The sequence below is a fragment of the Pagrus pagrus genome (assembly GCF_965226575.1).
Source record: "Pagrus pagrus genome assembly, chromosome: 10".
Classification (NCBI taxonomy): Eukaryota; Metazoa; Chordata; class Actinopteri; order Spariformes; family Sparidae; genus Pagrus; species Pagrus pagrus.
The window spans coordinates 4,608,193-4,628,089 of NC_140194.1; the positions used below are offsets into that span (position 1 = coordinate 4,608,193).

A 19,897-nucleotide genomic window follows, 5' to 3' on the forward strand; every position below is an offset into this window, starting at 1 on the left:
GAAAACATCCAAAACTTAACTGAAATTATCAATTGAAAGGGAAGAAATAGGTTTGACATTATGTCAAAGACGTCTATTTATTGTGTTAGCATGCTAACCAGCTAGCCCCTGCCTGGTCTATCTTGTAATACCACTCCAAGCTCCCAGTATGGATTGCTAGCTGCACGGCTAACTAGCTAACAGCAGCTACTGTACAGTTAGCATCATTTAGCACTTTGTTTGGCATTAGCCAGTTCTTACATATTGCACCTTTAAATTAAAACAATTAAACTTGAATGCAAGATAATTACACATAATCTTAATTTGCATCACTTAATATATTCTATTATGAATAAAACTCAGACCATAAGGCAGTTTTAAATCATAAATCATATTTACTGTAGGTCCAAACTTACCCATTACATGTAGAGGCACAAAGAAGGGAAACGAAGACACCATAACTTAATGAGTTTATTTGTTTCAGCACTGAAGATGCTCACAGTTATTTTATATGGGGATTACATCAGTCAGTTTTTGTTCCTGCTCTGTCAAAAGACCGCTCGGGGCCTCAGAATCACTGGATGTCCTTGGTGCTGCTAGCTTCCCATTGTAGAAAACAGAAAGGGGGGAGAGGGGGGTGAACAATAGGGTATTGCTTTGTGTTTGTGTACCGATATCCCCTCACTGCGCCTCTTCAACCAACAGGTAGAGAGGGCCCAGACCTCCGAGCCTTCCAGAGAGAGGTACAGAGTAAAGGAAGCATTGTTCAAAAAGCTTTTGTGCACAAGACTAGAGGAGGAAGGAAGGAAAAGATAAAGCAGGAGCGAGGGAAGAAGAATAAAAAATATATAGAAGGCCAGAAATAAAAGCAGAGAGGGTTAAGAGTGAGGGGCCAGAGGGCGGGGGGGGAATAAAAACAATTAAAAGGTAGTTTTGTAGAGAAGGAAATCGATGAAGGCTGAGAGAAGGAGTGAGTTTGGCATGGAACATGAACACTAAAGCCATGCAAAGAAAAGCTCATGTTTGACATGCACACAGCAATACAAGCTAAAAGCATAGAGCAGGAATCCCCAGCATGGTTGAGAAAGACAATCAACCCCCACGGTTTGTCTGTCTATTTACAAAGAGAAGAAGTAGACTGGGATCTGTGGTGTCCTTCTCCTCAGGCCTGGCCTACAAGCACAATAATATGAAACTGACAAATATCAATAGAAGAGCATATTCCCTCTCCAAAAAGAGGCTAAGTCTACATTCTTAAATTACTGGTAAATCATTTTTTTTCCAAGAGCTCCCACAAGTTCTCTCTCCCCTCGTCAAGGAAAAGAGACTTTGCGACTTGTTGATGTTTCACATAATTCTGTTAAATTCAGACCAAAACAAAAAGAAAAAAAGTTCATTTTTTTCTTCAAATGTTTGCCCCATTTTTACGAACACACAAGAGGGTAATAAATAACATTCAACGGACCTAACAGCTTTGTTCATATAAATAGCCAAGTTATAATAAATTAGGAACTCAAACAGTGAGATGAACAAACATGAATAAATAAGGACAGATATACAAAAATATCCACAATTGCATTTATCACGTCATGATATTTTTTGTTGTTGTTGTTGTTGTTCCTCTACTCCTACTGCTGGTATGTGAGACTAAGAGAGAGGTATACACGGAGGAAAAAAATCAAACCAAAGACAAATTTGCTGCAGAAAACACAAACAGGAACATTTGGATCATTATTAGGTCAATCAAACAAAGTCGGAAATGATCGAGTAACAAAAATACACGGACAGATTTAGAATGACGGCATGTGGGCGGGCGCAGGTTTACCAACCTGACCCTATGGTATCTAAACATAGTGTCACAACTAGACATTTCATTTTTTTTTTTTTTTTACATAAGAAATGATATCAGTCTGTACAACAGAATAGATCATTCATTTTTAAATACCCACGTACCCTCCCGCGTCCCTCCCCCCAACCCTGTACTATCATATCATCTCCCCCCTCGCCCTGTTCTGCTCTCTCCCCCACTCCCTCTCTGAAATCACAATTCCAGTCCGTTTTGCAGCAATAGAGTTAATTCTAATAAAGTCAGTTAGTATTTTAAACCCAGTTCTTCACAAAGAAAGTACATTAAAAAGCAAAGAAATACAATCCAGCAAGCATCCGCGTCGGCTGTTTGGGCTTCCCACAAAAACTCCTCCTCCTTCTCTCCTCCTCTGAATCAGTCACGTCATCTTGTTTTTTTTTTATTGTTGTTTGTTCATGTTGATACATCCCAGAGTTTTCTGTGCATACTGGACCTGTGCGTGTATGCATGTGTGTGTTCTGTGTGTGTGTGTGCATCGTCTTTTTGTTCAAATGTTTTCCAATTAATGAGCGCTCCTTGAGCTCGAAACAGAGGAAAAGGGGGTTGTGGTCGGTGAACGGGTGGAGTGCGTCTTCTTGTTTCATCCAGACGTGTGTGGATTAGTTGTGCACGTGTGTGTGTGTGTGTGTGTGTTTGTTTTTCAGATAGGGGAATACTAAAGGTATTTTCACCTATTTCTACTGATGGCTGCCAAAGGTGGAGAAAGGGGCTCAGAGGGAGATGAAAGTAGAAGTCTGCATGAAGGGTCTGTTTCCATGGTAACCCCCCACCCTCTCAGCGCACCTCTAAAAAGCAGTCCTCCGTCAACAAATGTCCGTCTCTCTCGGCACGCTCTGGAGGGGGGGTGGAGGGGGTCGGTCGGAGGGAGGGCGAGCATGGCGGAGCGGAGCGGGGAGCAGGAGGAGGGACTTAATAGGTTTTCTGGATAATTCCTGGTATCAGAAACAAGTCAGGTCATCACACAGGTTAGCAGCAAGGGAGCAAAAAAACAGAGCCACAGGTGATTAGATGGTCGGGGCAGAGGATGATGATGGTGGATGAAAGAGGGAGTGAAGGGACAGGAGTGTGTGTGTGTGTGTGTGTGTGTGTGTGTCTTTGTAAAATATCACTTTGATTCTCTTAATATATTTCTATCTGTATAAAGTCATTTTATACAAAAAAATGTCCATAAATGATTATGTACATCTAGCTATGTACAGAGAGGGTATCCTCTCTGTGTCACTGGTTTATAGTGATACTGGGATGGGCTTTAGCAGGGGGCTCGACTACACGGCGTCTCAGTCTAAGACTCCTCCTGCGTCCCCACAGACGCCAGCGACAACTTGGGTCTGTCTCGGCCCGCGGCGGGGCATTTGGTGTCATTGTTTTCTGCCTCGTGCCTCCGGACGTGCATGGGCGAGGGGCAGTGCTTGGTGGGCGTGCCAGAGGGGTATGGCACCTGTCCGTTCTTCTCGTCTGAAAAAAGTTGTTTTATTACGTCAAAGAAGTTACTCAATGGGCTGCCTAGGTACACAGACGGGAAGAAAAGAGGACAAAAAGAAAAAAGGGGGAAAGAGAGAAGAAAGAGAACAAACAAACTAATGAACAATGGGGTTCACAGGATAGAGACGCGACTACAGGTAAGACAGCAAGCAGAGGCGAGGACGAGGGAGGACTGACAAAGACACAGCGAGGATGAGGACTGCCGAGGCAGCCGTGTGTCGGGACTGCATGGTGTGTGAGCTCCCGTAAACCATGCACATGTCACAGCACAACCAAAGGAAACACACAAGTAGCCATTCAATCTTAAGGCCGGAAATTAAAGCAAACTGGGCATCTTGAACCGCTGCAAAGCGCAGATGATGAAGGCCGTCTGTCGGGTGGGTATTGTACCGAGTGAGGCGATCTTACACAGCAACGTTCAGACTCGAGTCTGCTTGGAACAGACGAGCTTTGATCAACACATTTCTACACTTGAGTTCAGAGTTTCAGCTAACTATCAAACCTGGCCAGAGACTTCAAACACGCAGGGAGGCTGCAGCATCGCTGAGCCAAACTATCTGAAGCAGGAAAAAAGTCCCACTCATGTGTTTACACTACAACAGAATCAAGACTGATGAGCTGCACATAAATACTGTCTTACCACACTTGTGCAACCTGACAGTGTGCGTGCAAACGATCTTCAGCTAAACACTCTGGGTCTTTCAGTGGGGCCTCGATGGTCCCACAGCAGGTAGGTGGAGTGGTAAGAACACAAACCCTGAGCCGTGGAGCAAATAAAGAGTCTGTGTTCTTCTTGTACAGCACATCTCGGGGAACTATCAGTCACAAACGGGACTGTTTTGTGAACGCTTGGCAGAAGAGCCATTTGCAGAATAAGACTCCTGCGGGCCGACAAATGAGCAGTGACAACATCAGTAAAAACAGGCAGGGGCGCTGACAAAACAGACACATGCACACAGTGGACCGGAGTGTGTCTGCTCTTTATACAACGCTGTCTGAAAGCGTTATTTCTGTTATGACTGGCTTGTGCTTCGATTCCAAAACTCAGCCCGGCAATATGCACATGCTGCCAAGTGTGTGGAGACCGCCTGTAGTAGAGATGAGGGGGAAAATCCATCTAATCATGAAAGAGTGAATGTGTTTTGTTGTTGTGTTTGTTCATGTGTGGACAAAGTGTGACTGTGTGTCACCTGCTCCATTATCCAGCTAGGAAATAAGTGCAGCACAACTTCCTTATACCTTCCTCATGTGTGAAGAGCTCCAACATCTGAACAATTTCAAAAATGGCATCTGCAATCGCCTGTTAAATAAACCAGAGACAGTGAATGGCTCTCCTCGTCAGTCCTGAAGTATGCTCTCTACACTCCTTCTTTTGTTCCGCCCCACTATTGTCTTCTCCTTCAGCCTGGCTCCCAGGTATGCTTGCTGTTAATAGTGATTAGGGGACACAATGACCAGGACTTGATGAAACCTTTTGTTTGACACACATTGGTATGCAAAGCCGTTTTCTATTCTTAATTACAGCCACGGGCTTTTCTTTTCAAAGGCCCTGTGGCCAGGTGTGTTAGGAGGTCAAAGGAAAGAGGGAGGCGGAGGAAATTGAATTTAACAATGCACACACTGACCTACTCTTATCAAAGTGGGAGATGCCCTGATAGTTTGAAGACAGGAAATTCATTTAGACCAACCTCGGTCAAAAACACCTGGTAATGATACTAAATGTATCCGCTCTGATAGTGGGTACAGAGGAGAATACCGGACCTCATTACTTATGTTTCGTAATATCTTCTCTCGCTTTGAAGGTCCCATATTATTCTCATTCTCAGGTGGAGACGCTTGAATACAGAATATGTAAGAATTTCTTGTTGAAAACATTCAAAAATAAACTCAAAGAATGTGAATAAAAAGCACTTTTGACATCACATTTGTATTTATGTTGCAGAACTATCTGCTAGTTAGCATGCTATCACGCTATCCCTGACCCATCCTGGTCCAAAGCTCCTGTCAGGCAGTGTAAACAATAATAGTCCCCCGGTGCCTGAGCTCCGAGTCCGAACGCTAACTGCAGCCACAGTAAGCAGGTACTCTGCTGACATGATTCCTACTACTTGTTTTGAGTATGAATTTCACAGGTGGTCAATTCTTACATATTGCACCTTTAAGTATTTCTCAGGTTTCATACACTACTCTATAGAACAACACACAGCAGTCTTTTAAATCTAATACACTGCAATTTATTCTAATTTCACCCTCCTTACACCTCAGCCTGTTCATCAACTCGACAATAATATGAAAGATCAGAAGCACCTTGTTGACTTACTGAAGCACTAGACTGTTAAATATCCCAACAGCTGTGATTTCTTGGCGCCACAGAGCAAAGATGCAGCCCAAACTCGTAACGCACGGCAGAGTAACAGAGTGAAGTGCCAAGCTATATGATGGCTGAGTCTCAGTAACCGAGTTGGAAATGAGTTAAAAGGAAAAAGAAAGACACAAACATACAGACACCAAGGTGGATGGAAATGAAACTGACATCCAGAGAAAACAGCACACTTCCTCCTCATGAAAAATGGTGCATTTCGAGGCTGGTGCGGTTTCCCTATCTGACCAGCAGGTGGAGCTGTTGTCAAGAGGATGGCGACTGAGACGCACAAACACAGAAGAGTGATTCACAAGGAAGGACATGCTGAGGGGAGGAGTCGGGTCCCTGTTTCCCTCTTATGTTCATTTCCATCATCCAGAATGTATGTTTGAGCACAGAGGAGGGAGGCGCACTGGGTTAAGCATGTCCGGGAACTCGGCATCGACCCTACGACTGATGAGAAGAGGAATAACGTCACAAAGTTCACAGGTGAACGAGCCTGGTGGTGATGAAGGCTGCCGGTCAGAGGCAACAGAGGACTGGTGGACTGGAGAAAACAGGGGGAGGGGGTCCTATTGTACAAGCACCCAGCAAGAGAGAGAGAGAGAGAGCGCTTGTCAGGTGTGGTGTGGCCGTGCAGTGCAGTGCATTGTGGGAGCGCGTTGAGGTGCAGTGGTGTTGCCATGGTGACAAGCTCCGACAATCAGTCTTGAGAAGTAACAGAATGCAAATCAGCTTTACCCCTACCTCTACTCTAATCTTCACCGCCAGGGCAACTAGGCAACATTTGACCCGCAGTCGGTGACTCGGGAGCAACTCCCCATCCTTTCTTTTCGAGGCAGTGAGGCGCGGGCATGCATGGAAGCCGTTTTCCAGAAGCGGAGAAGTGGCTCGGGGATTTCAAGCACGGGGGGGGGAAGAGGAGGGGAAGGGTTTAGCTTAGCTTCAGCGGTGAGGGCGGTTTGTCAGGGGGGAGGGGGGTGGGATGGGCGGATGAGGCGGTGGGAAGTAAGGGTGGAGAGGTTTTTTGTAAAAAAAAAAAAAGAAAGATTTTGAAATATTTATTTGGAAAGGAGGAGTTGTTACTCACCAGACAGCTGCTGGACCCCAGGCTGGTCATGTGTGCTTAACAACTGGCTCTGAATCGTCTCCACTACTCGCTTAAAGCGCCGGCTTGGTCCTGAACACAGGCGCAGAAAAAAACCCACAGAGGAAGAGACTTGGCATGAGTGAGAAGAAAATATATGTAGATGGAATAATTAAGAGAGAAAGATGAGGAGAGGACAAGCACACACACACAAGCTAACTGTATATGGTGTGTGTCTGAGATGATAAAGGCCAGAGAGGAGTGCTACTGTAAGCTCCTGTTGTCTACCTGCTGTGTACAGTACATGGTCAGTGACATGGAAGAACCAGCAGGCTCCAAACAGCCACGATTACAACCCATTCAGATCAAATGTGCCCCCCCTCACTTGAGTGTGTGTGACCGTCAGTATGTGTGTGAGACAAACAGAGAGCGAATGAGAGCATGCATGTGTTTCTGCAAGACTAAGCATGCACGCATGACTGCATAGTATGTAATCTCGCAGAGGCAGACCTCATCTTCTTCCGCACAGGGAGGTTTGGGAGGAAAATCTTATCAAGCATTCAGGATTGCGAAAACTTTGAAAATCCGTAGGCAGCCGTTCTTTTTGGCAGGGAGTCTGAAAACACCCACCTCTGGAAACAGCATTTCTGGTTTATTTGTTGGCTCAATATAAAAATGTAGTTTAATTTCATTAGTTCGGAGTGTGACGGCATCCCACTCGACATGTAACGGATGCCTTTCCACACTTTTCTAAGTGCCTCGTGAGCTTGGATTTCCCAAAACCTGTGTGAGCCTGATTAGGTGCAAGAGCAGCTCGCTATTCAAGATTGCATAATACTGTGTGTAACTTTGTCCTGTGTGGTTTGTCTCACACCATGACAGTCCTGGGTTTGAACTCTGTGTGGACTGAATCAAATCCTTCCTTAATTCAAGGCACCCTGCTTGATTGAAGTATAAAAATAAAACACGTTGCCATGGTGCATCAAGAGTCAACAACGAGTGAACCAACGGGAAGAGAGCAGGTTCCCCAGGGATGAAGTGTGTCACTTCCTGTACGGTCCCCCAGATGTGACCTGCATCATGTTCATTAACACTTTTTAATTTCTAGCAAATTTTTACCAAATTTGAAAATGGTCACCTTTCTCTGCTCTGAGTAATGTTTGTGTGACAAAAGCTAAATATTGTTGTTTTGAATTGTAGTGTGCTAATAAGACTGAACAGAGTGAAGATGTTTTTTGTCATGTTCAAAACAGAGTGATTTTTTTTGTCATTTTGCTGAGTGAAAAAAAAATTCACAAGAATATTTTTTATTATTCATGTGTCAAGGCGAGCGGAAAATTTTTTTGTACGAGATTGAGTGAAAACATTTTTTTTTCATGAGATTTTTTTTTCTGTGTGTGAAACCCAGTATACCCAGTAAACGAATGATTTCAATTTCACAAGATTTTTTTTAATTCATATGTCAAACAAGTGGGAAAATCTGTTTTCATGATTTTCAAAAAAAAATTTTGACGCAAATTTTTTTTAACTGGGTTTTTTCACGAATTTTTTTTTTCTGTGCGTGAAACCAGCACACTCAGTAAACACAGTCTAAGAAATGGATCACCAGAAAAAACTGTGAAAAAAATTGTGTTTTCATGTGTGAAACTGAAAAAATCTTTTTTTCTGGTGGCGAACTGAGAAGAAAAACTTTTTTTGAACTGGGTTTTTTCATGAGATTTTTTTTTTCTGTGTGTGAAACCCAGTATACCCAGTAAACAAACACTTAGAAATGGAGCCCCTGAAAAACTAGTGAAATTTTTTTTTCATATGTGAAAACTGTTTTTTTTTCTCGTGGCAAACCGAGAGGAAAAAAATGTTCATGAGAAAATGTTTTTTTCATGAAAAAAAAATATTTTCATGAGAATTTTTTTTTCTGTGTGTGAAACCCAGTATAACCAGTAAATGAACACTTAAACAATGGAGCAGCAGAAAAAACGGTGAAAAGTTTTTCATGTGTGAAACAGTGGAAAAAATGTTTATTGAGGCCAACCGAGAGGAAAAAACATTTTTGAGAAAAAAAATGTTTCCTCAAATTTTCACAAGATTTTTTTTCTCACATTTTCATGAGACATTTTTTTGTCAAATTTTCATGAGAAAACAGTGAATTTTTTTTTTCATGTGTGAAACAATTTTTTTCTTGTGGTGAACTGAGAAGAAATTTTTCTTTTAAATTCATCTTTCAAGGCGAGTGGGGAAAAAAATTTCATGAGAATTTTTTTTTTTTCATGTGTCGAGCCGAGTGAAAAAAGAAAAAATCTTTTCACAAGAATTTTTTTGAACTGGGTTTTTTCATGAGAGCTTGTGGCGACCTGAAAGGGAAAAAAAAATTTCATGAAAAAAAGTTTTTTTTCTTCATGGGTCGAGCCGAGAGAAAAAAATATTTTCACAAGATTTTTTTTTCTGTGTGAACCGAGGAAAAAAAAACTTTTTTGAGAAAAACATTTTTTCTCAAATTTTCATGGGAATTTTTTTTTCAACCAAGTGAAAAAGAAAAATCATGAGAAATGTTTTTGTAATTCATTTGACGAACCGACTGAAAAAAAAATTCCAGAGAACATCAAAGGATTAAAATGCTATTGGATCTGCTCAGTAATTCTTGTTGACATTTCATTAGTTGTGTGACTGAGTTGGATCTTTATTTACTTATAACACATTTTTTACACGGACGATAGTCTCAATCTCATTCTGAGCGAAAAGTTAAAGTTGAGTTAAGTTAAAGAAGACCTATTGACATTTATACTTTCAGTGCAGAAAAGAAAGTGACACACTTCCTGTCTCAGGACCTTACTATCTCCCCATTGGCTCACAGACCTGGGGTCCCCACACAGCAAGTTGGACCACCTGTGTTAGACTGTTTCGTGTCCATCATCCCTCTTGCCCAATGCATGCAGGATAAGCAGGCAAAGAAAGAGTAGACGGTTTGTGCGTCCTGACCTGAGAGCAGGGTGAAGGTGACAGAGTAGATGCCGTTCTCCTTGGTGGCGGCTGTGCTCTCCGTGTAGGTGATATCCACCTGGAATTTAACCGGTTTCTGGAAGACTGTGGGGCCCGCTGTGGACTTGTATTCTGCTCGGAAACTGGTCTGAGAGATCACACTGTGGCTCAGGCTGGGGATCTTGGAGAAAATTTTTAAAAAAAAAGAAGAAGAAGAGGGGTCAGTGAAGGAAACATGGACAAAGAGGTAGAAAAACTAGGTAGTAAAATGAGGCAAGTAATGGGACTTTACACAGGGAGCATTGATGTTTAATTTTTCCTCCACACCTTGCAAACGACAAGGTGAATAAAGCCTCATTAAAATACCCTCCACATACTAGCGAGCCCCAGTTGAAACTCTGAGGAGATTAATGCCTCGGGGAGTAGCCATGCATGCCGGGGAGACTTAAGCTAATGTAATCTCGAGTCATCCAACAACATTGCACTCTCCCGCCTAAAATGAATTTGTATGCCCGATGAACAGGTGAGCTCGGAAATAGTCACGTCGCGCGCCGTAGTGCTGGAGAGGGTTTGACATCCCATTAATGTGAGTGTGCTGAGAGGTATAATTCCACTGATTCAGGTGCCAATCTCCTGTCTGGAATACCAGCAAGCATAACCCAGAGGAGAAAACAGCTACCTACAGGGATGAGGAAACAGATTTGACATTGACCTGCACTGGCAGAGTTTGCATTTACTCAGACTTTGTTAAATCTAACTGGGGTGGGAATAGGCGATGTTCAATTATGTACGCTGAATATCAACTACCACTGCTGAATGTTTGATAGAGATTCTGCCGCGTGTGCTGAGAAACCCCCATGTTTTCCACATTCCTGCATGTAATTGTACACCCATAGCATCGTAAACACACCACACACACACACACAGATACGATCTACAGTATTTCTCAATTTCCTCGCGCTACACGTCTAAACACACACACGCGCACAAGCTCAATGCGCGGCAATGAGGGCAAAGCATCTATATGCTAATGATCAATGCTCTCTGTTGATTTTCCATTGACCTAAAGTGAGTCCGCAGTCAGTGAGAAAATAGAAGCGCTGAACACAAACAGTTTACCGAATTGCTACATAAATCTGAAGCATGTTAGCGAACGCTCAGAGAGAGGGCTGCCTCGTAGCATAGCCAATCACCGCCGCCGTTAGTAAAGGCAACATCCTGCAACAGACACCTCGATACATAAGTAATACTGCCGCATGAACACATAGAGAGAGAAGCCGGAGCGCAGGGAGCAGGTGGGAGAAGGGTTTAGGGGAATGAAGTACCGAGAGAAAGGCTTGAACGATGTCTGCCTTGATGGAGCTGAGAGGCTTATCTCTGATGACGATGAAGATCTGCTCCTCTTTTTCCAGGTTGATGAAGTTACCAAACCAGGATTTTTTGGCAAGTCTGTGGAGAAAAAAGAAAGGACAAATGTTTTTCATTTTTAAGTTTATGTTGCTTTATCCTGTACATGGACAGTGTTTGTCTTCATTCCACCCATTTTTGCCTTCTTCCTTCCTCCATCCGTCTGTTTATGTATCTATCCATCTCTTTCTGCAGCTCAGGGGAAATGGAAAAGAGCGAACAGAGGATACCTCGAGGGCTAAAACTGCCGGGGAGGAATGTTTTCTGACTTTTACCCTCTCTGCAACTTTGTATTTGTAAATGAATTTGTGTGTGTGTGTGTTAGAGAGAGAAAGAGAGAGAGAGATAATTGAGCCTCTCTGTGAACAGAACTGCAGGTCCAGAAGGGGCAGAGGTAGATGAATTCACTACTGGCCCTCGGCCCAGGTGTACCTGCACCCACTAATAAGCCATATGGACTCCTGTTTTCTGGCGTATTAATATTTCATTAGATTCCTGAAAATGTTGACGGATTTGCAAACTTCCACAGAAAGAGAAACCCTCCCTACGTCCTCTTTAAATATAAAAAATGTAATGTTTAAAAATGAACTGCAGACTAGTCGGACACATTGTTGAGACGTATGAATCCGGTGCGACTGTGTATGCCTGTGATGGAGACCAGCCCAGCTAAGAGAAGACCTTTTCCAGCCAACTCTCCAGCAGCTCCTTCCAGCCCGGATGTTCTTCCCAGCCAGATGGAGATGGCCGAGCCAGACAGTCGGCCAACCAAACAGGCATATCTAGGCCAACCTTGAGTTATCAGGCCCCTGGGAGCTCAGCAACATCACACGGGCTACCTTCCCTCCCCGTATAACCAACCCCGCTACCTCCTGCCACGGCGCTGCTGCTTCTCCATCCCAGACCAGACCCGAGGTCATTACAGGGAACTCAGCAGGTGAAAATCAAACATTCATGGATGTAATACTTTTCCAAAACATCATGCTATCGAGAGCGAGCCCGTTTGAGCCAATAGCTGAGGGGCTGACAGGTTATGCATAGTTATGATAGTAAGTGGTGACTTCAAAAAGTGCAGCATCTACTCACTCTGGGGAAGACTCTGGTGTGAGGCTGGACATCTCCTCTTGTGTGGGAACTGTGGAAGCAGGGTCAAAGGTCAGACAGAGGTGTAGAGCTCAGAGAAAGTTAACAAGTAGATGGTACTAGTGGGTACAGTAAGATGAATTTTCAATTTTCGATGAATTTGTCCATTGTTTTCTTGACTTATTGATTCGTTTCTGGTCTACAAAATGGTAAAAAACGTCGTCCTCAAATTCTCGTTTTGTCCAGAATGCAATCAGTTTACTGTCATAGATGAGCAAAGAAAACTGAAAATATTCACATTTAATAATAAATAAAGAATAATCAATTATCAAAGTTGTTTGACAGTTGCCAACGGTACCTTGAAGTTTCCTGCGGTGGAAGCGTGGCGAGCCGAGGAAGCTGTTCTTGATAGAGTTGAGGCGCGTCCTCCAAGGCATGCCTCCGATGGACGGGCTGGGTGGCGGCGTTGGGGTCGGGGTCCCGGCCGGGCTGTCCTTGGGAGTGTGCACAGGGGTGCCCTTTGGGGTGGGGAGGGGACTGCCTCGAGGGGAGGGGTGAGGGGTAACCTGTATGAGGGGGATAGATTTGGGCGGGTGGTCAGTGAGAGAAGAAGGCACCGGCGCCACGGGGTGAAAGTGGTGCAGCCGGATGGGCGACAGGGGCACCACCGGGCTGAAGGGCACAGAGAGCTGGGGGTTGGCAGCGAAGTGGGTGCGCCGTACCAGGGGGCTGTTTGGGATGGAAGCACCGGGGATGGGGGTTGGGAAAAAGGGGGAGGACGGGGAGCACGGAGAAGTCGGGGTGGGCGGTACGGAGGCGGAGGGTGGCTGTGACGGAAGGGGAGTGGAGGACTCTGATTTGACTGCAGATGCTGCATCTGGGGAGAATTCTGGGAGTGGGTTGGATCGTGTGGCGTGGAGGGGCTTGAGGGCGACTTTGGGCTTGGCGGGGAGCGTTTGCGTCTTGCTGAGCGCTTCCGGCAGCGGCTCGCTGTTAGGAGTGAGCGAGTTGGGGGTGGAGATCCGGGGGCCAGTGCGACTGGGGACGGGATCAGGGGACGGGCACGGGCTCGCATTAGGGGACTGCGGCAGGTCTGGAGACTGAGGCGGCACACAGAACTTTCGGACAGGCTGGGAGGACAAAGGGAGGACGTGCAGCACACAACACAGCCAAGAGCAGGTGGAGGAGGAGAGGAAAAACAAAGGAAAACACATGGGGGCACAAACACGCAGAAAAACAGTGTGGCAGATCAAACAACCACACAGCCAGAAGCAGAGGGAAGCCAAAGAATATAGAGGCAGGTGAGGTGTGTACATACACGGGAGAGATGGAGGCATTGCAAAAAAAACAGAAAAACAGAAAAGAAACATGCAGTTAGACCATTCAGTGACTCATGTCAAAAGAAAACAAGATGAAATGGAAAACAACAGAAACAGCAAGCAATGCACACAGTTTTAAAAAAGGCCAAACCAAACATATAAAAAGACGGAGTTTGTTTGAGTAAAACATGCAGGGCTCTGCTAGCAGAGACGGGCGAGCAGACACAGACAGGTGTGAGAGGCATGAGGCCAGCTGTGAGGACAATTTGGCCCGTCTCAATAACAGGAGGAAACACCATTACGGCATCTCTGCTGTAAAATCTCCAGTTTCCACATAGGTGTATCGATCTGTTGCATTTGTAATGGTGCAATTGCAGCCACAATGGCGCACTGATAAACCATTTCCCATGGACGCCTCCTCCTTCTTTTCCAGACACAAATCTGAGAAAACAACCCCTCGCAGAGCCTTCTTGCTGAGAGCACAATCCGGACTCGGGGTAGGTCTGAGAAATCAATTTCCCTTTCAGATCAGCCCTGAAAGAAACCTGTGTGGCGGCGAGGAGCTCGTCTTAGGATCCCGGCTAATCTCGAGCCTTCTCAGGTTAGTCAGCTGGAAAAGTTTACTACAAGCTCCCCCGGCTCTGAGCAAGAAAAGTGGGATTTTCTCAAGCATTCCCTGAGCTGGATTTTCACAGGGCTCAGGCCACAGAAAACAGAGAGAGGGATAATAAGCAGAAAGGATGGAAGAGAGAGAAGAGGCTTTAGGGGAGGAGAAAGTTTGCTGTGCTGTCACATCCGCCCTGTGCAAGTTCATCAGCGTGTTTTACTTGGAGTTAACAGAAAAATCAAACTATGTGGGCGCAGTGATGACTCATGCAGAGTCGGATATGAAGGGCTTGTCATACTGGATCCCTGCTCCCTCGAAAGGTAGATCCGAACTTAAGGAGTGGAACAACGGAGTATATTGCAGACTTATAATAAAACAGCAGAGAGATACTGTGATATTGCTTTCAGAGTGGGCCGTGCTCTGTTAAAGGTCAGAGGCCCCACACGATGTAGCCGTAGTGACTGTCTTTACTTACTCTGGCGAACATAAACAGCAATAAGACGACGGCAATAAGACGGGATCAGCAGCAGCAGCAGCAGCAGGTGAGCAACTAGATAACTGAGAACGGGGTCAAGAGGTGTGTGTTGCATGTGTGTGGAAGTGCGCAGAGGGTCATGACTTACCCGTGGGCTGCTGAGGGGGCTGGTGGAGAGGCCAGAGGAGGCTCCGCTAATAGACCGCGACCTGTGGCAAGAACACACACAGGGGGCAGAGGTAATAGAGGGATCAGCGTGTGTGCCTGTTACATGTTTCAGTAAACACAGGTGGAGGTGAGAGCTCGGAGGTTAGATGTTGCACACAGTCAGAAAGCACTACAGCGTTATGTTACCGTCATACTAAGCACGGTGGTTGCTATCAAGGCCTTTGCAGACACGGCTACTCGCACAGAGAGGGTGAAAGCGTCACAACACTGACATGGAAACAGACACGACGCCCAGCGATTAGTCTCAACCCAGTTAAGCTCAAACTTCCAAATTCTGTATGTTGATTTCACTGCAGCTTCTCCCGCAAAATCTATAGGCGACTTTCATCTCACATTAGCATTCAAATTAGCTTTTCCGCCCCGTCTATAGTTTGCTAATAAACCAGACATGTTGACTTTTAGGCCTTTTTCACCGGATCAGTGGAAAACATCTCGAGGGGGGAAATGAAGTGGGACATTTGGTTGAGCGTCATTTGTCATGTTATTTTTTTTCTGTTATTTTTTTTCCTTTTTTCCGCCTGCAGATGCCGTCAATAACCCCAATGAGCGGAGCCCTGCTCAGAAATGAACAATCACAGGACAATCTGTCTCCATCAAGCGCGCACGCACACGTGCACACACACTCACACACGACAATCAGAGCCTGTCAACACTCGGAAACACCAGCTGCTCACTGTCACAACACTGCTCCTTTTTGTCATTCAATCTATTAATACCCCCCCTTCTTCTTCTTCTTCTCCTTCTCCTTCTTCTTCTTCTTCTTCTTCTCTCTTCCTCTTTCTCCCTCCATTGATGCATTTTGGGGAAAATGTGGCCTACAGATCTTTTTGTCTGAACGCTACAACTAGTGCTTTTCAGCTCGCTCGGTTTTAGAGGAAAGCCTCATGGACGAATGTGACAGGAGAATGAGGGAGTTGAGGAGCGATGCAGGAATGAGGGAGGGATGGAAGAATGAAGGATGGGAGGCAGGGATGGAGTAATTGAGACTGATGTTCAATCCTGATGCTGGAGCAGTCCCACGGGACCACAGAGGCAGCCATACATGGACACAAAAGTGTGTACACGGTTACAGCTAGTAGCCGTGAAAACAATACCGCCACAATAACAATCCTTGATTAAGATCTGTACGTATCAATCTTCTGAAGGTAGAAGCGCTTATTTGGTCGCAGCCACCCACCCCTTTTTAAATCTACAGCCACCTAAAGAAAGAACTGATACTACAACAGGAATCTTTCTCATGAGACGCACCAGCACAGTGGAAAATCATCTCTAACAGCTACCGTGAGAGAGAGGAAAATATAGAAACTCCCACACTCGAGTTATTTTTGTAATTCTCTCACTGCCCCTTCTGCGAGTGCATTTACCGCACACGCTCATGCACACATGAGTGGGCGACGGTGAGACCACGTTGGCTAGGAGTTCTGGTTTCAGAGAGCAGCTGACCAGACAGTTGCTATCATTTACATTTAAGTCGCGCGGCCCACTGAGACGTGCCCGCGGTCGCTCGCCGCAGCGCCTGAGCGCGCATAGCCAATTGCACTTTATCTAAACACGGCCAAAACACTGCGTCCTCGGGCCATTACGAGCATATTGTTCGAGGCACTCTGCATCTGTTAGTGTTGGACCAGCAGGTCTATAAAGCTACTGTTACAGATGGCTATGCTGTACAGTAATGGGCTGTCAGAGGCTCAACCTCGCTTCAGAGAGACGATGAATTATTGTTGACGACTGTTTTATTTATAGTGAACACCAACCACAAGTAAGAAACCATTTATCATCTATAACATATATTAACATTGAAGCGGTGTTACTGAAGCAGAAGGAGAGGAGATGCCAGCTTACTAACTTTAAAGGGTCAGTTCAGCCCAATTACACAAAACATGTTCTCTGGTAGGATTTAGAAAGTTTTGGTTTTATTTGTTGAAGTTTTGAGAAATCCATGTCTGCCTCCACCACAAAACAGCTGGAGTGAGTGGAATGACAGTTATGGTTCTCACATTTAAAAAAAAAATTGTACCTAGAAACTCAAAAGCAACTGCAGTTTCAAGCAATCTTAGCTAGTTACTCTGGACAACCAACAGAAAACAGTCAACAGTTAGGGAATACATTATCCTTAATAAGTGTGAGCAACCAGGATATTGTCGCTGGAGTCTTTTACTTGTAATAGAGTACTTTTACATTGCTCATTTTCTGGTTCATAATTGTTTTGGTTCATACTAGAATAGGTTTACACTCTCGAATGCTCATAACACACATGAGTTTTCTCAAACTATCCTGTCTGAAACACTCTGATTTAGCTCCTGCATCTTTAAGGCCCCTCCTCCTAAATACCCAGTCTGCTCTGATTGGTCGGCTCACACAAGCCTGACCCAGCGCTGCTAACAACAACAGAGCAGCTGTGCTAAATCAATTCCTACATGCCAAACTAGCTGCTCGACATAAATTATGTGAACGTGTGACTGTGATGTAGTGTAATGACACAAAGTCACTGAATTAAAGTCGGGGCTACTGGTGAGGCGTTTCAGGATCTGTGTTTTCTGTGGGGAAAGAGGAGCTTCTGTGGGTGCGGACTTTAACCTTAGCTCTTTTACATGCACAAGAAACTTTATAACACACTGAAGAAAAGGAATAAACTGAAAAGGATAAGAGGTCAAAGTATTTGAATAATTTGCCCTAATTAGTGAGCACCACAAACAAAACTGCTTTCTTCTTCATTCTCATCTCATAAAGGGTTATATCACCTGGACCAATGAAACCAAAACTATCTGCACTTGAGGTAGATGAGAAAATACACTTTTCTGGGTGAAGTAACCCATACATGTGTGCAATGATGCATGTGTGCGCTATATGTGCACGCCCACGGCTACCCATTCTTGTCTTTCTATAATCCATTAGCCCTGAAGTTAACACTTCCCATAAGCCTGTTTTGGAGGAGGGCCCGTGTCCTCAGTGTGTGACCACCGGCTGCGTCAGAGACCCATCCAAGGCACCTGTGGGGGGTCTAATGTTAGGCTGTGGGGGATGGAACAAGTACAAGAGGCTCTGTGCTGAGGGCATGGACTGAAATAAAACGAAAAGTGAAGCAAAGTGAAATGGATGGCGCCAGGAGTCAAACGGCGAACGAATAAAACTGCCACAGCCAAAAAACACAATGCAGCTGCTCTGCGAGCGTGATTTAAGTGCAGAAAGTTCAATTTCTCTCCCTCTCCTCCTCGTCTATATTGACTTTGTCCTGCCAATGAAGTTCTTCTACGTGGAGTAGATATTCACATAAATCAACACGCTGTTTAAATTCATTTCCTTTCCTGAACCCTGACAACTCCCAGAGGACTCCTCAGCGCATTAATATTCACTGCTCGGCTCCTCAAATCTCTAAATGTACTAAGACCCCTACAGTTTCTGCTGTGGAGATCAGTGTTAAAGGTGCTTTATTTGTGCTCATTTGAGCCTCTTAAATAAATTAGAGTCAATAATTAGCATTGAGAGCTTGACTTATCGAGATTGCTCCGACTAACCCAACACACTCAAACTGCATGAAGCAACTGGAGCAGATCCGTAAAGAGAAAAGAGCCTCAATTGATATTCTCTTCTTCACACTGCAGCACTTTTTCCATATTTCATTTACATATCATTAACCTCCCTTCATTTCTCCTGGCATGTTGTTAGGATTTCAAATTAAATCAGTGGGATTTCTCGAGCTTTGAGTTCGGCTTTAAACGTCTTTTTAAGATACGTCTGGGGATATAAAGAATGAAACCGGCGTTCGTTCTCCGTGTGGATTTCTCTGCAACATGGCTACTGCAGCCGTTTATCCCAAATCTATTCGATCACGCTGAACAATTAAACAGTCAAATCAACAATCACACGTATGGAAATGCCGCCCGGGCAGTTGATCGGACTGAAACCGCCCGCGCGAGATATCTGAGGCGTAAAGATTGTAGCCATTTTTCCGTTGTGTAATCGTAGATAAAACCATTCCTCCCCTCTCTCTCTTCCTCCATTTATGCCGGTGGAAATGTATCCTGTCAAAACACATGTTTCAAAGTCAGTCCTCGCTACTGACACCCTCTGATCTGAAGTTCTACGAATCTTCTGTGCTGTCGACAAAAGTTTGCTGTCGGGGAAAGATAAGGTTAGGTTCAGAGAAAGTCAGTCAAATCTTTGGACGTTATTCTGCCACGTTATGTGCATCGTCTATATACACACACACACACACACACACACGAGCACGCACATGATCAAACAAAGCGCACACAAGGACGTGATAAAAGGCAGAAAAGTTCAAAAACACACACACATAAAAATAAATCTAGATTCACACAGACTTTGTTACTAATATCTTTTCCCCCCACTGACGGGAGAGTTATGAATTGCAGTGGGGGGAAAAAGAGACATATAGCGATAGAGAGATCTGATTTGATTTGGAGGCGGAGGGGATGTGCTATTGGACACCACCCACCACCCCTCCCTCCACCTCCAACCCAGCTGATAGGAAGCCAGACAGAGAAAAAAAAGACTAGCAGCAGTTTCCACATTAGCATAGCAATTCCATACAAACAGAGGGAGGGGGGCGTTTGGGACTGAAGGTCAGCTGCACACAAGGGACCACAGTAGAAAGAGAGAGAAGATATGAGAGGGTAGGGAGGAGCCCCTGAAAGAGATTTGGGTGGTGGAGGGAGAGGAAGAACAAACACTGATTTAAAGTAGCACAGAAGAAAGATGCAGCAGAGCTTTTTTTTTTTTAATGACTGTAGCTGCTGATATATCTAGGATCCAGACACATGCTCCCATCTTACTGAGATTCATATGAATAAACCTAAAGGTCCTGCTTCATCTCAGCGCCCTTTTATTATGATTCACGAACTGGCGTTGACGATGTTTAGGGTAAGTTTTGTTAAAGATAAACTGACCTGTTTCAGGATTCTAGACTCGACTGTAACAGATGAGTCGGAGCGAAGGGCAGGAGAAGACAACCTCTAAACGAACGCAACCTTTAAATAAAGAAGAGATAAGACTGGGTTCGCCTGA

General features: G+C 44.7%; 1 protein-coding gene across 5 annotated transcripts in view; it reads right to left on the reverse strand.

Annotated features, from left to right (window-relative positions):
- Positions 1 to 437: 437 nt before the first annotated feature.
- The window catches only part of brsk2a (BR serine/threonine kinase 2a), a 184,166-nt gene continuing 164,706 nt past the window's right edge, over positions 438 to 19,897 (reverse strand). For 4 of the 5 annotated variants that reach the window (XM_084363174.1, XM_084363172.1, XM_084363173.1 and 1 more), the window contains 7 exons: positions 14,790 to 14,850; positions 12,599 to 12,806; positions 12,244 to 12,292; positions 11,079 to 11,202; positions 9,754 to 9,934; positions 6,781 to 6,870; positions 438 to 3,301 (listed from right to left, as the gene is read on the reverse strand). In XM_084363174.1, coding sequence (XP_084219300.1) covers positions 3,129 to 3,301; positions 6,781 to 6,870; positions 9,754 to 9,934; positions 11,079 to 11,202; positions 12,244 to 12,292; positions 12,599 to 12,806; positions 14,790 to 14,850 — 886 coding nt within the window. In that variant the 3' untranslated portion in view covers positions 438 to 3,128. The remainder of the gene's footprint in view (positions 3,302 to 6,780; positions 6,871 to 9,753; positions 9,935 to 11,078; positions 11,203 to 12,243; positions 12,293 to 12,598; positions 12,807 to 14,789; positions 14,851 to 19,897) is intronic. The other variant, XM_084363175.1, reaches the window with a different exon arrangement.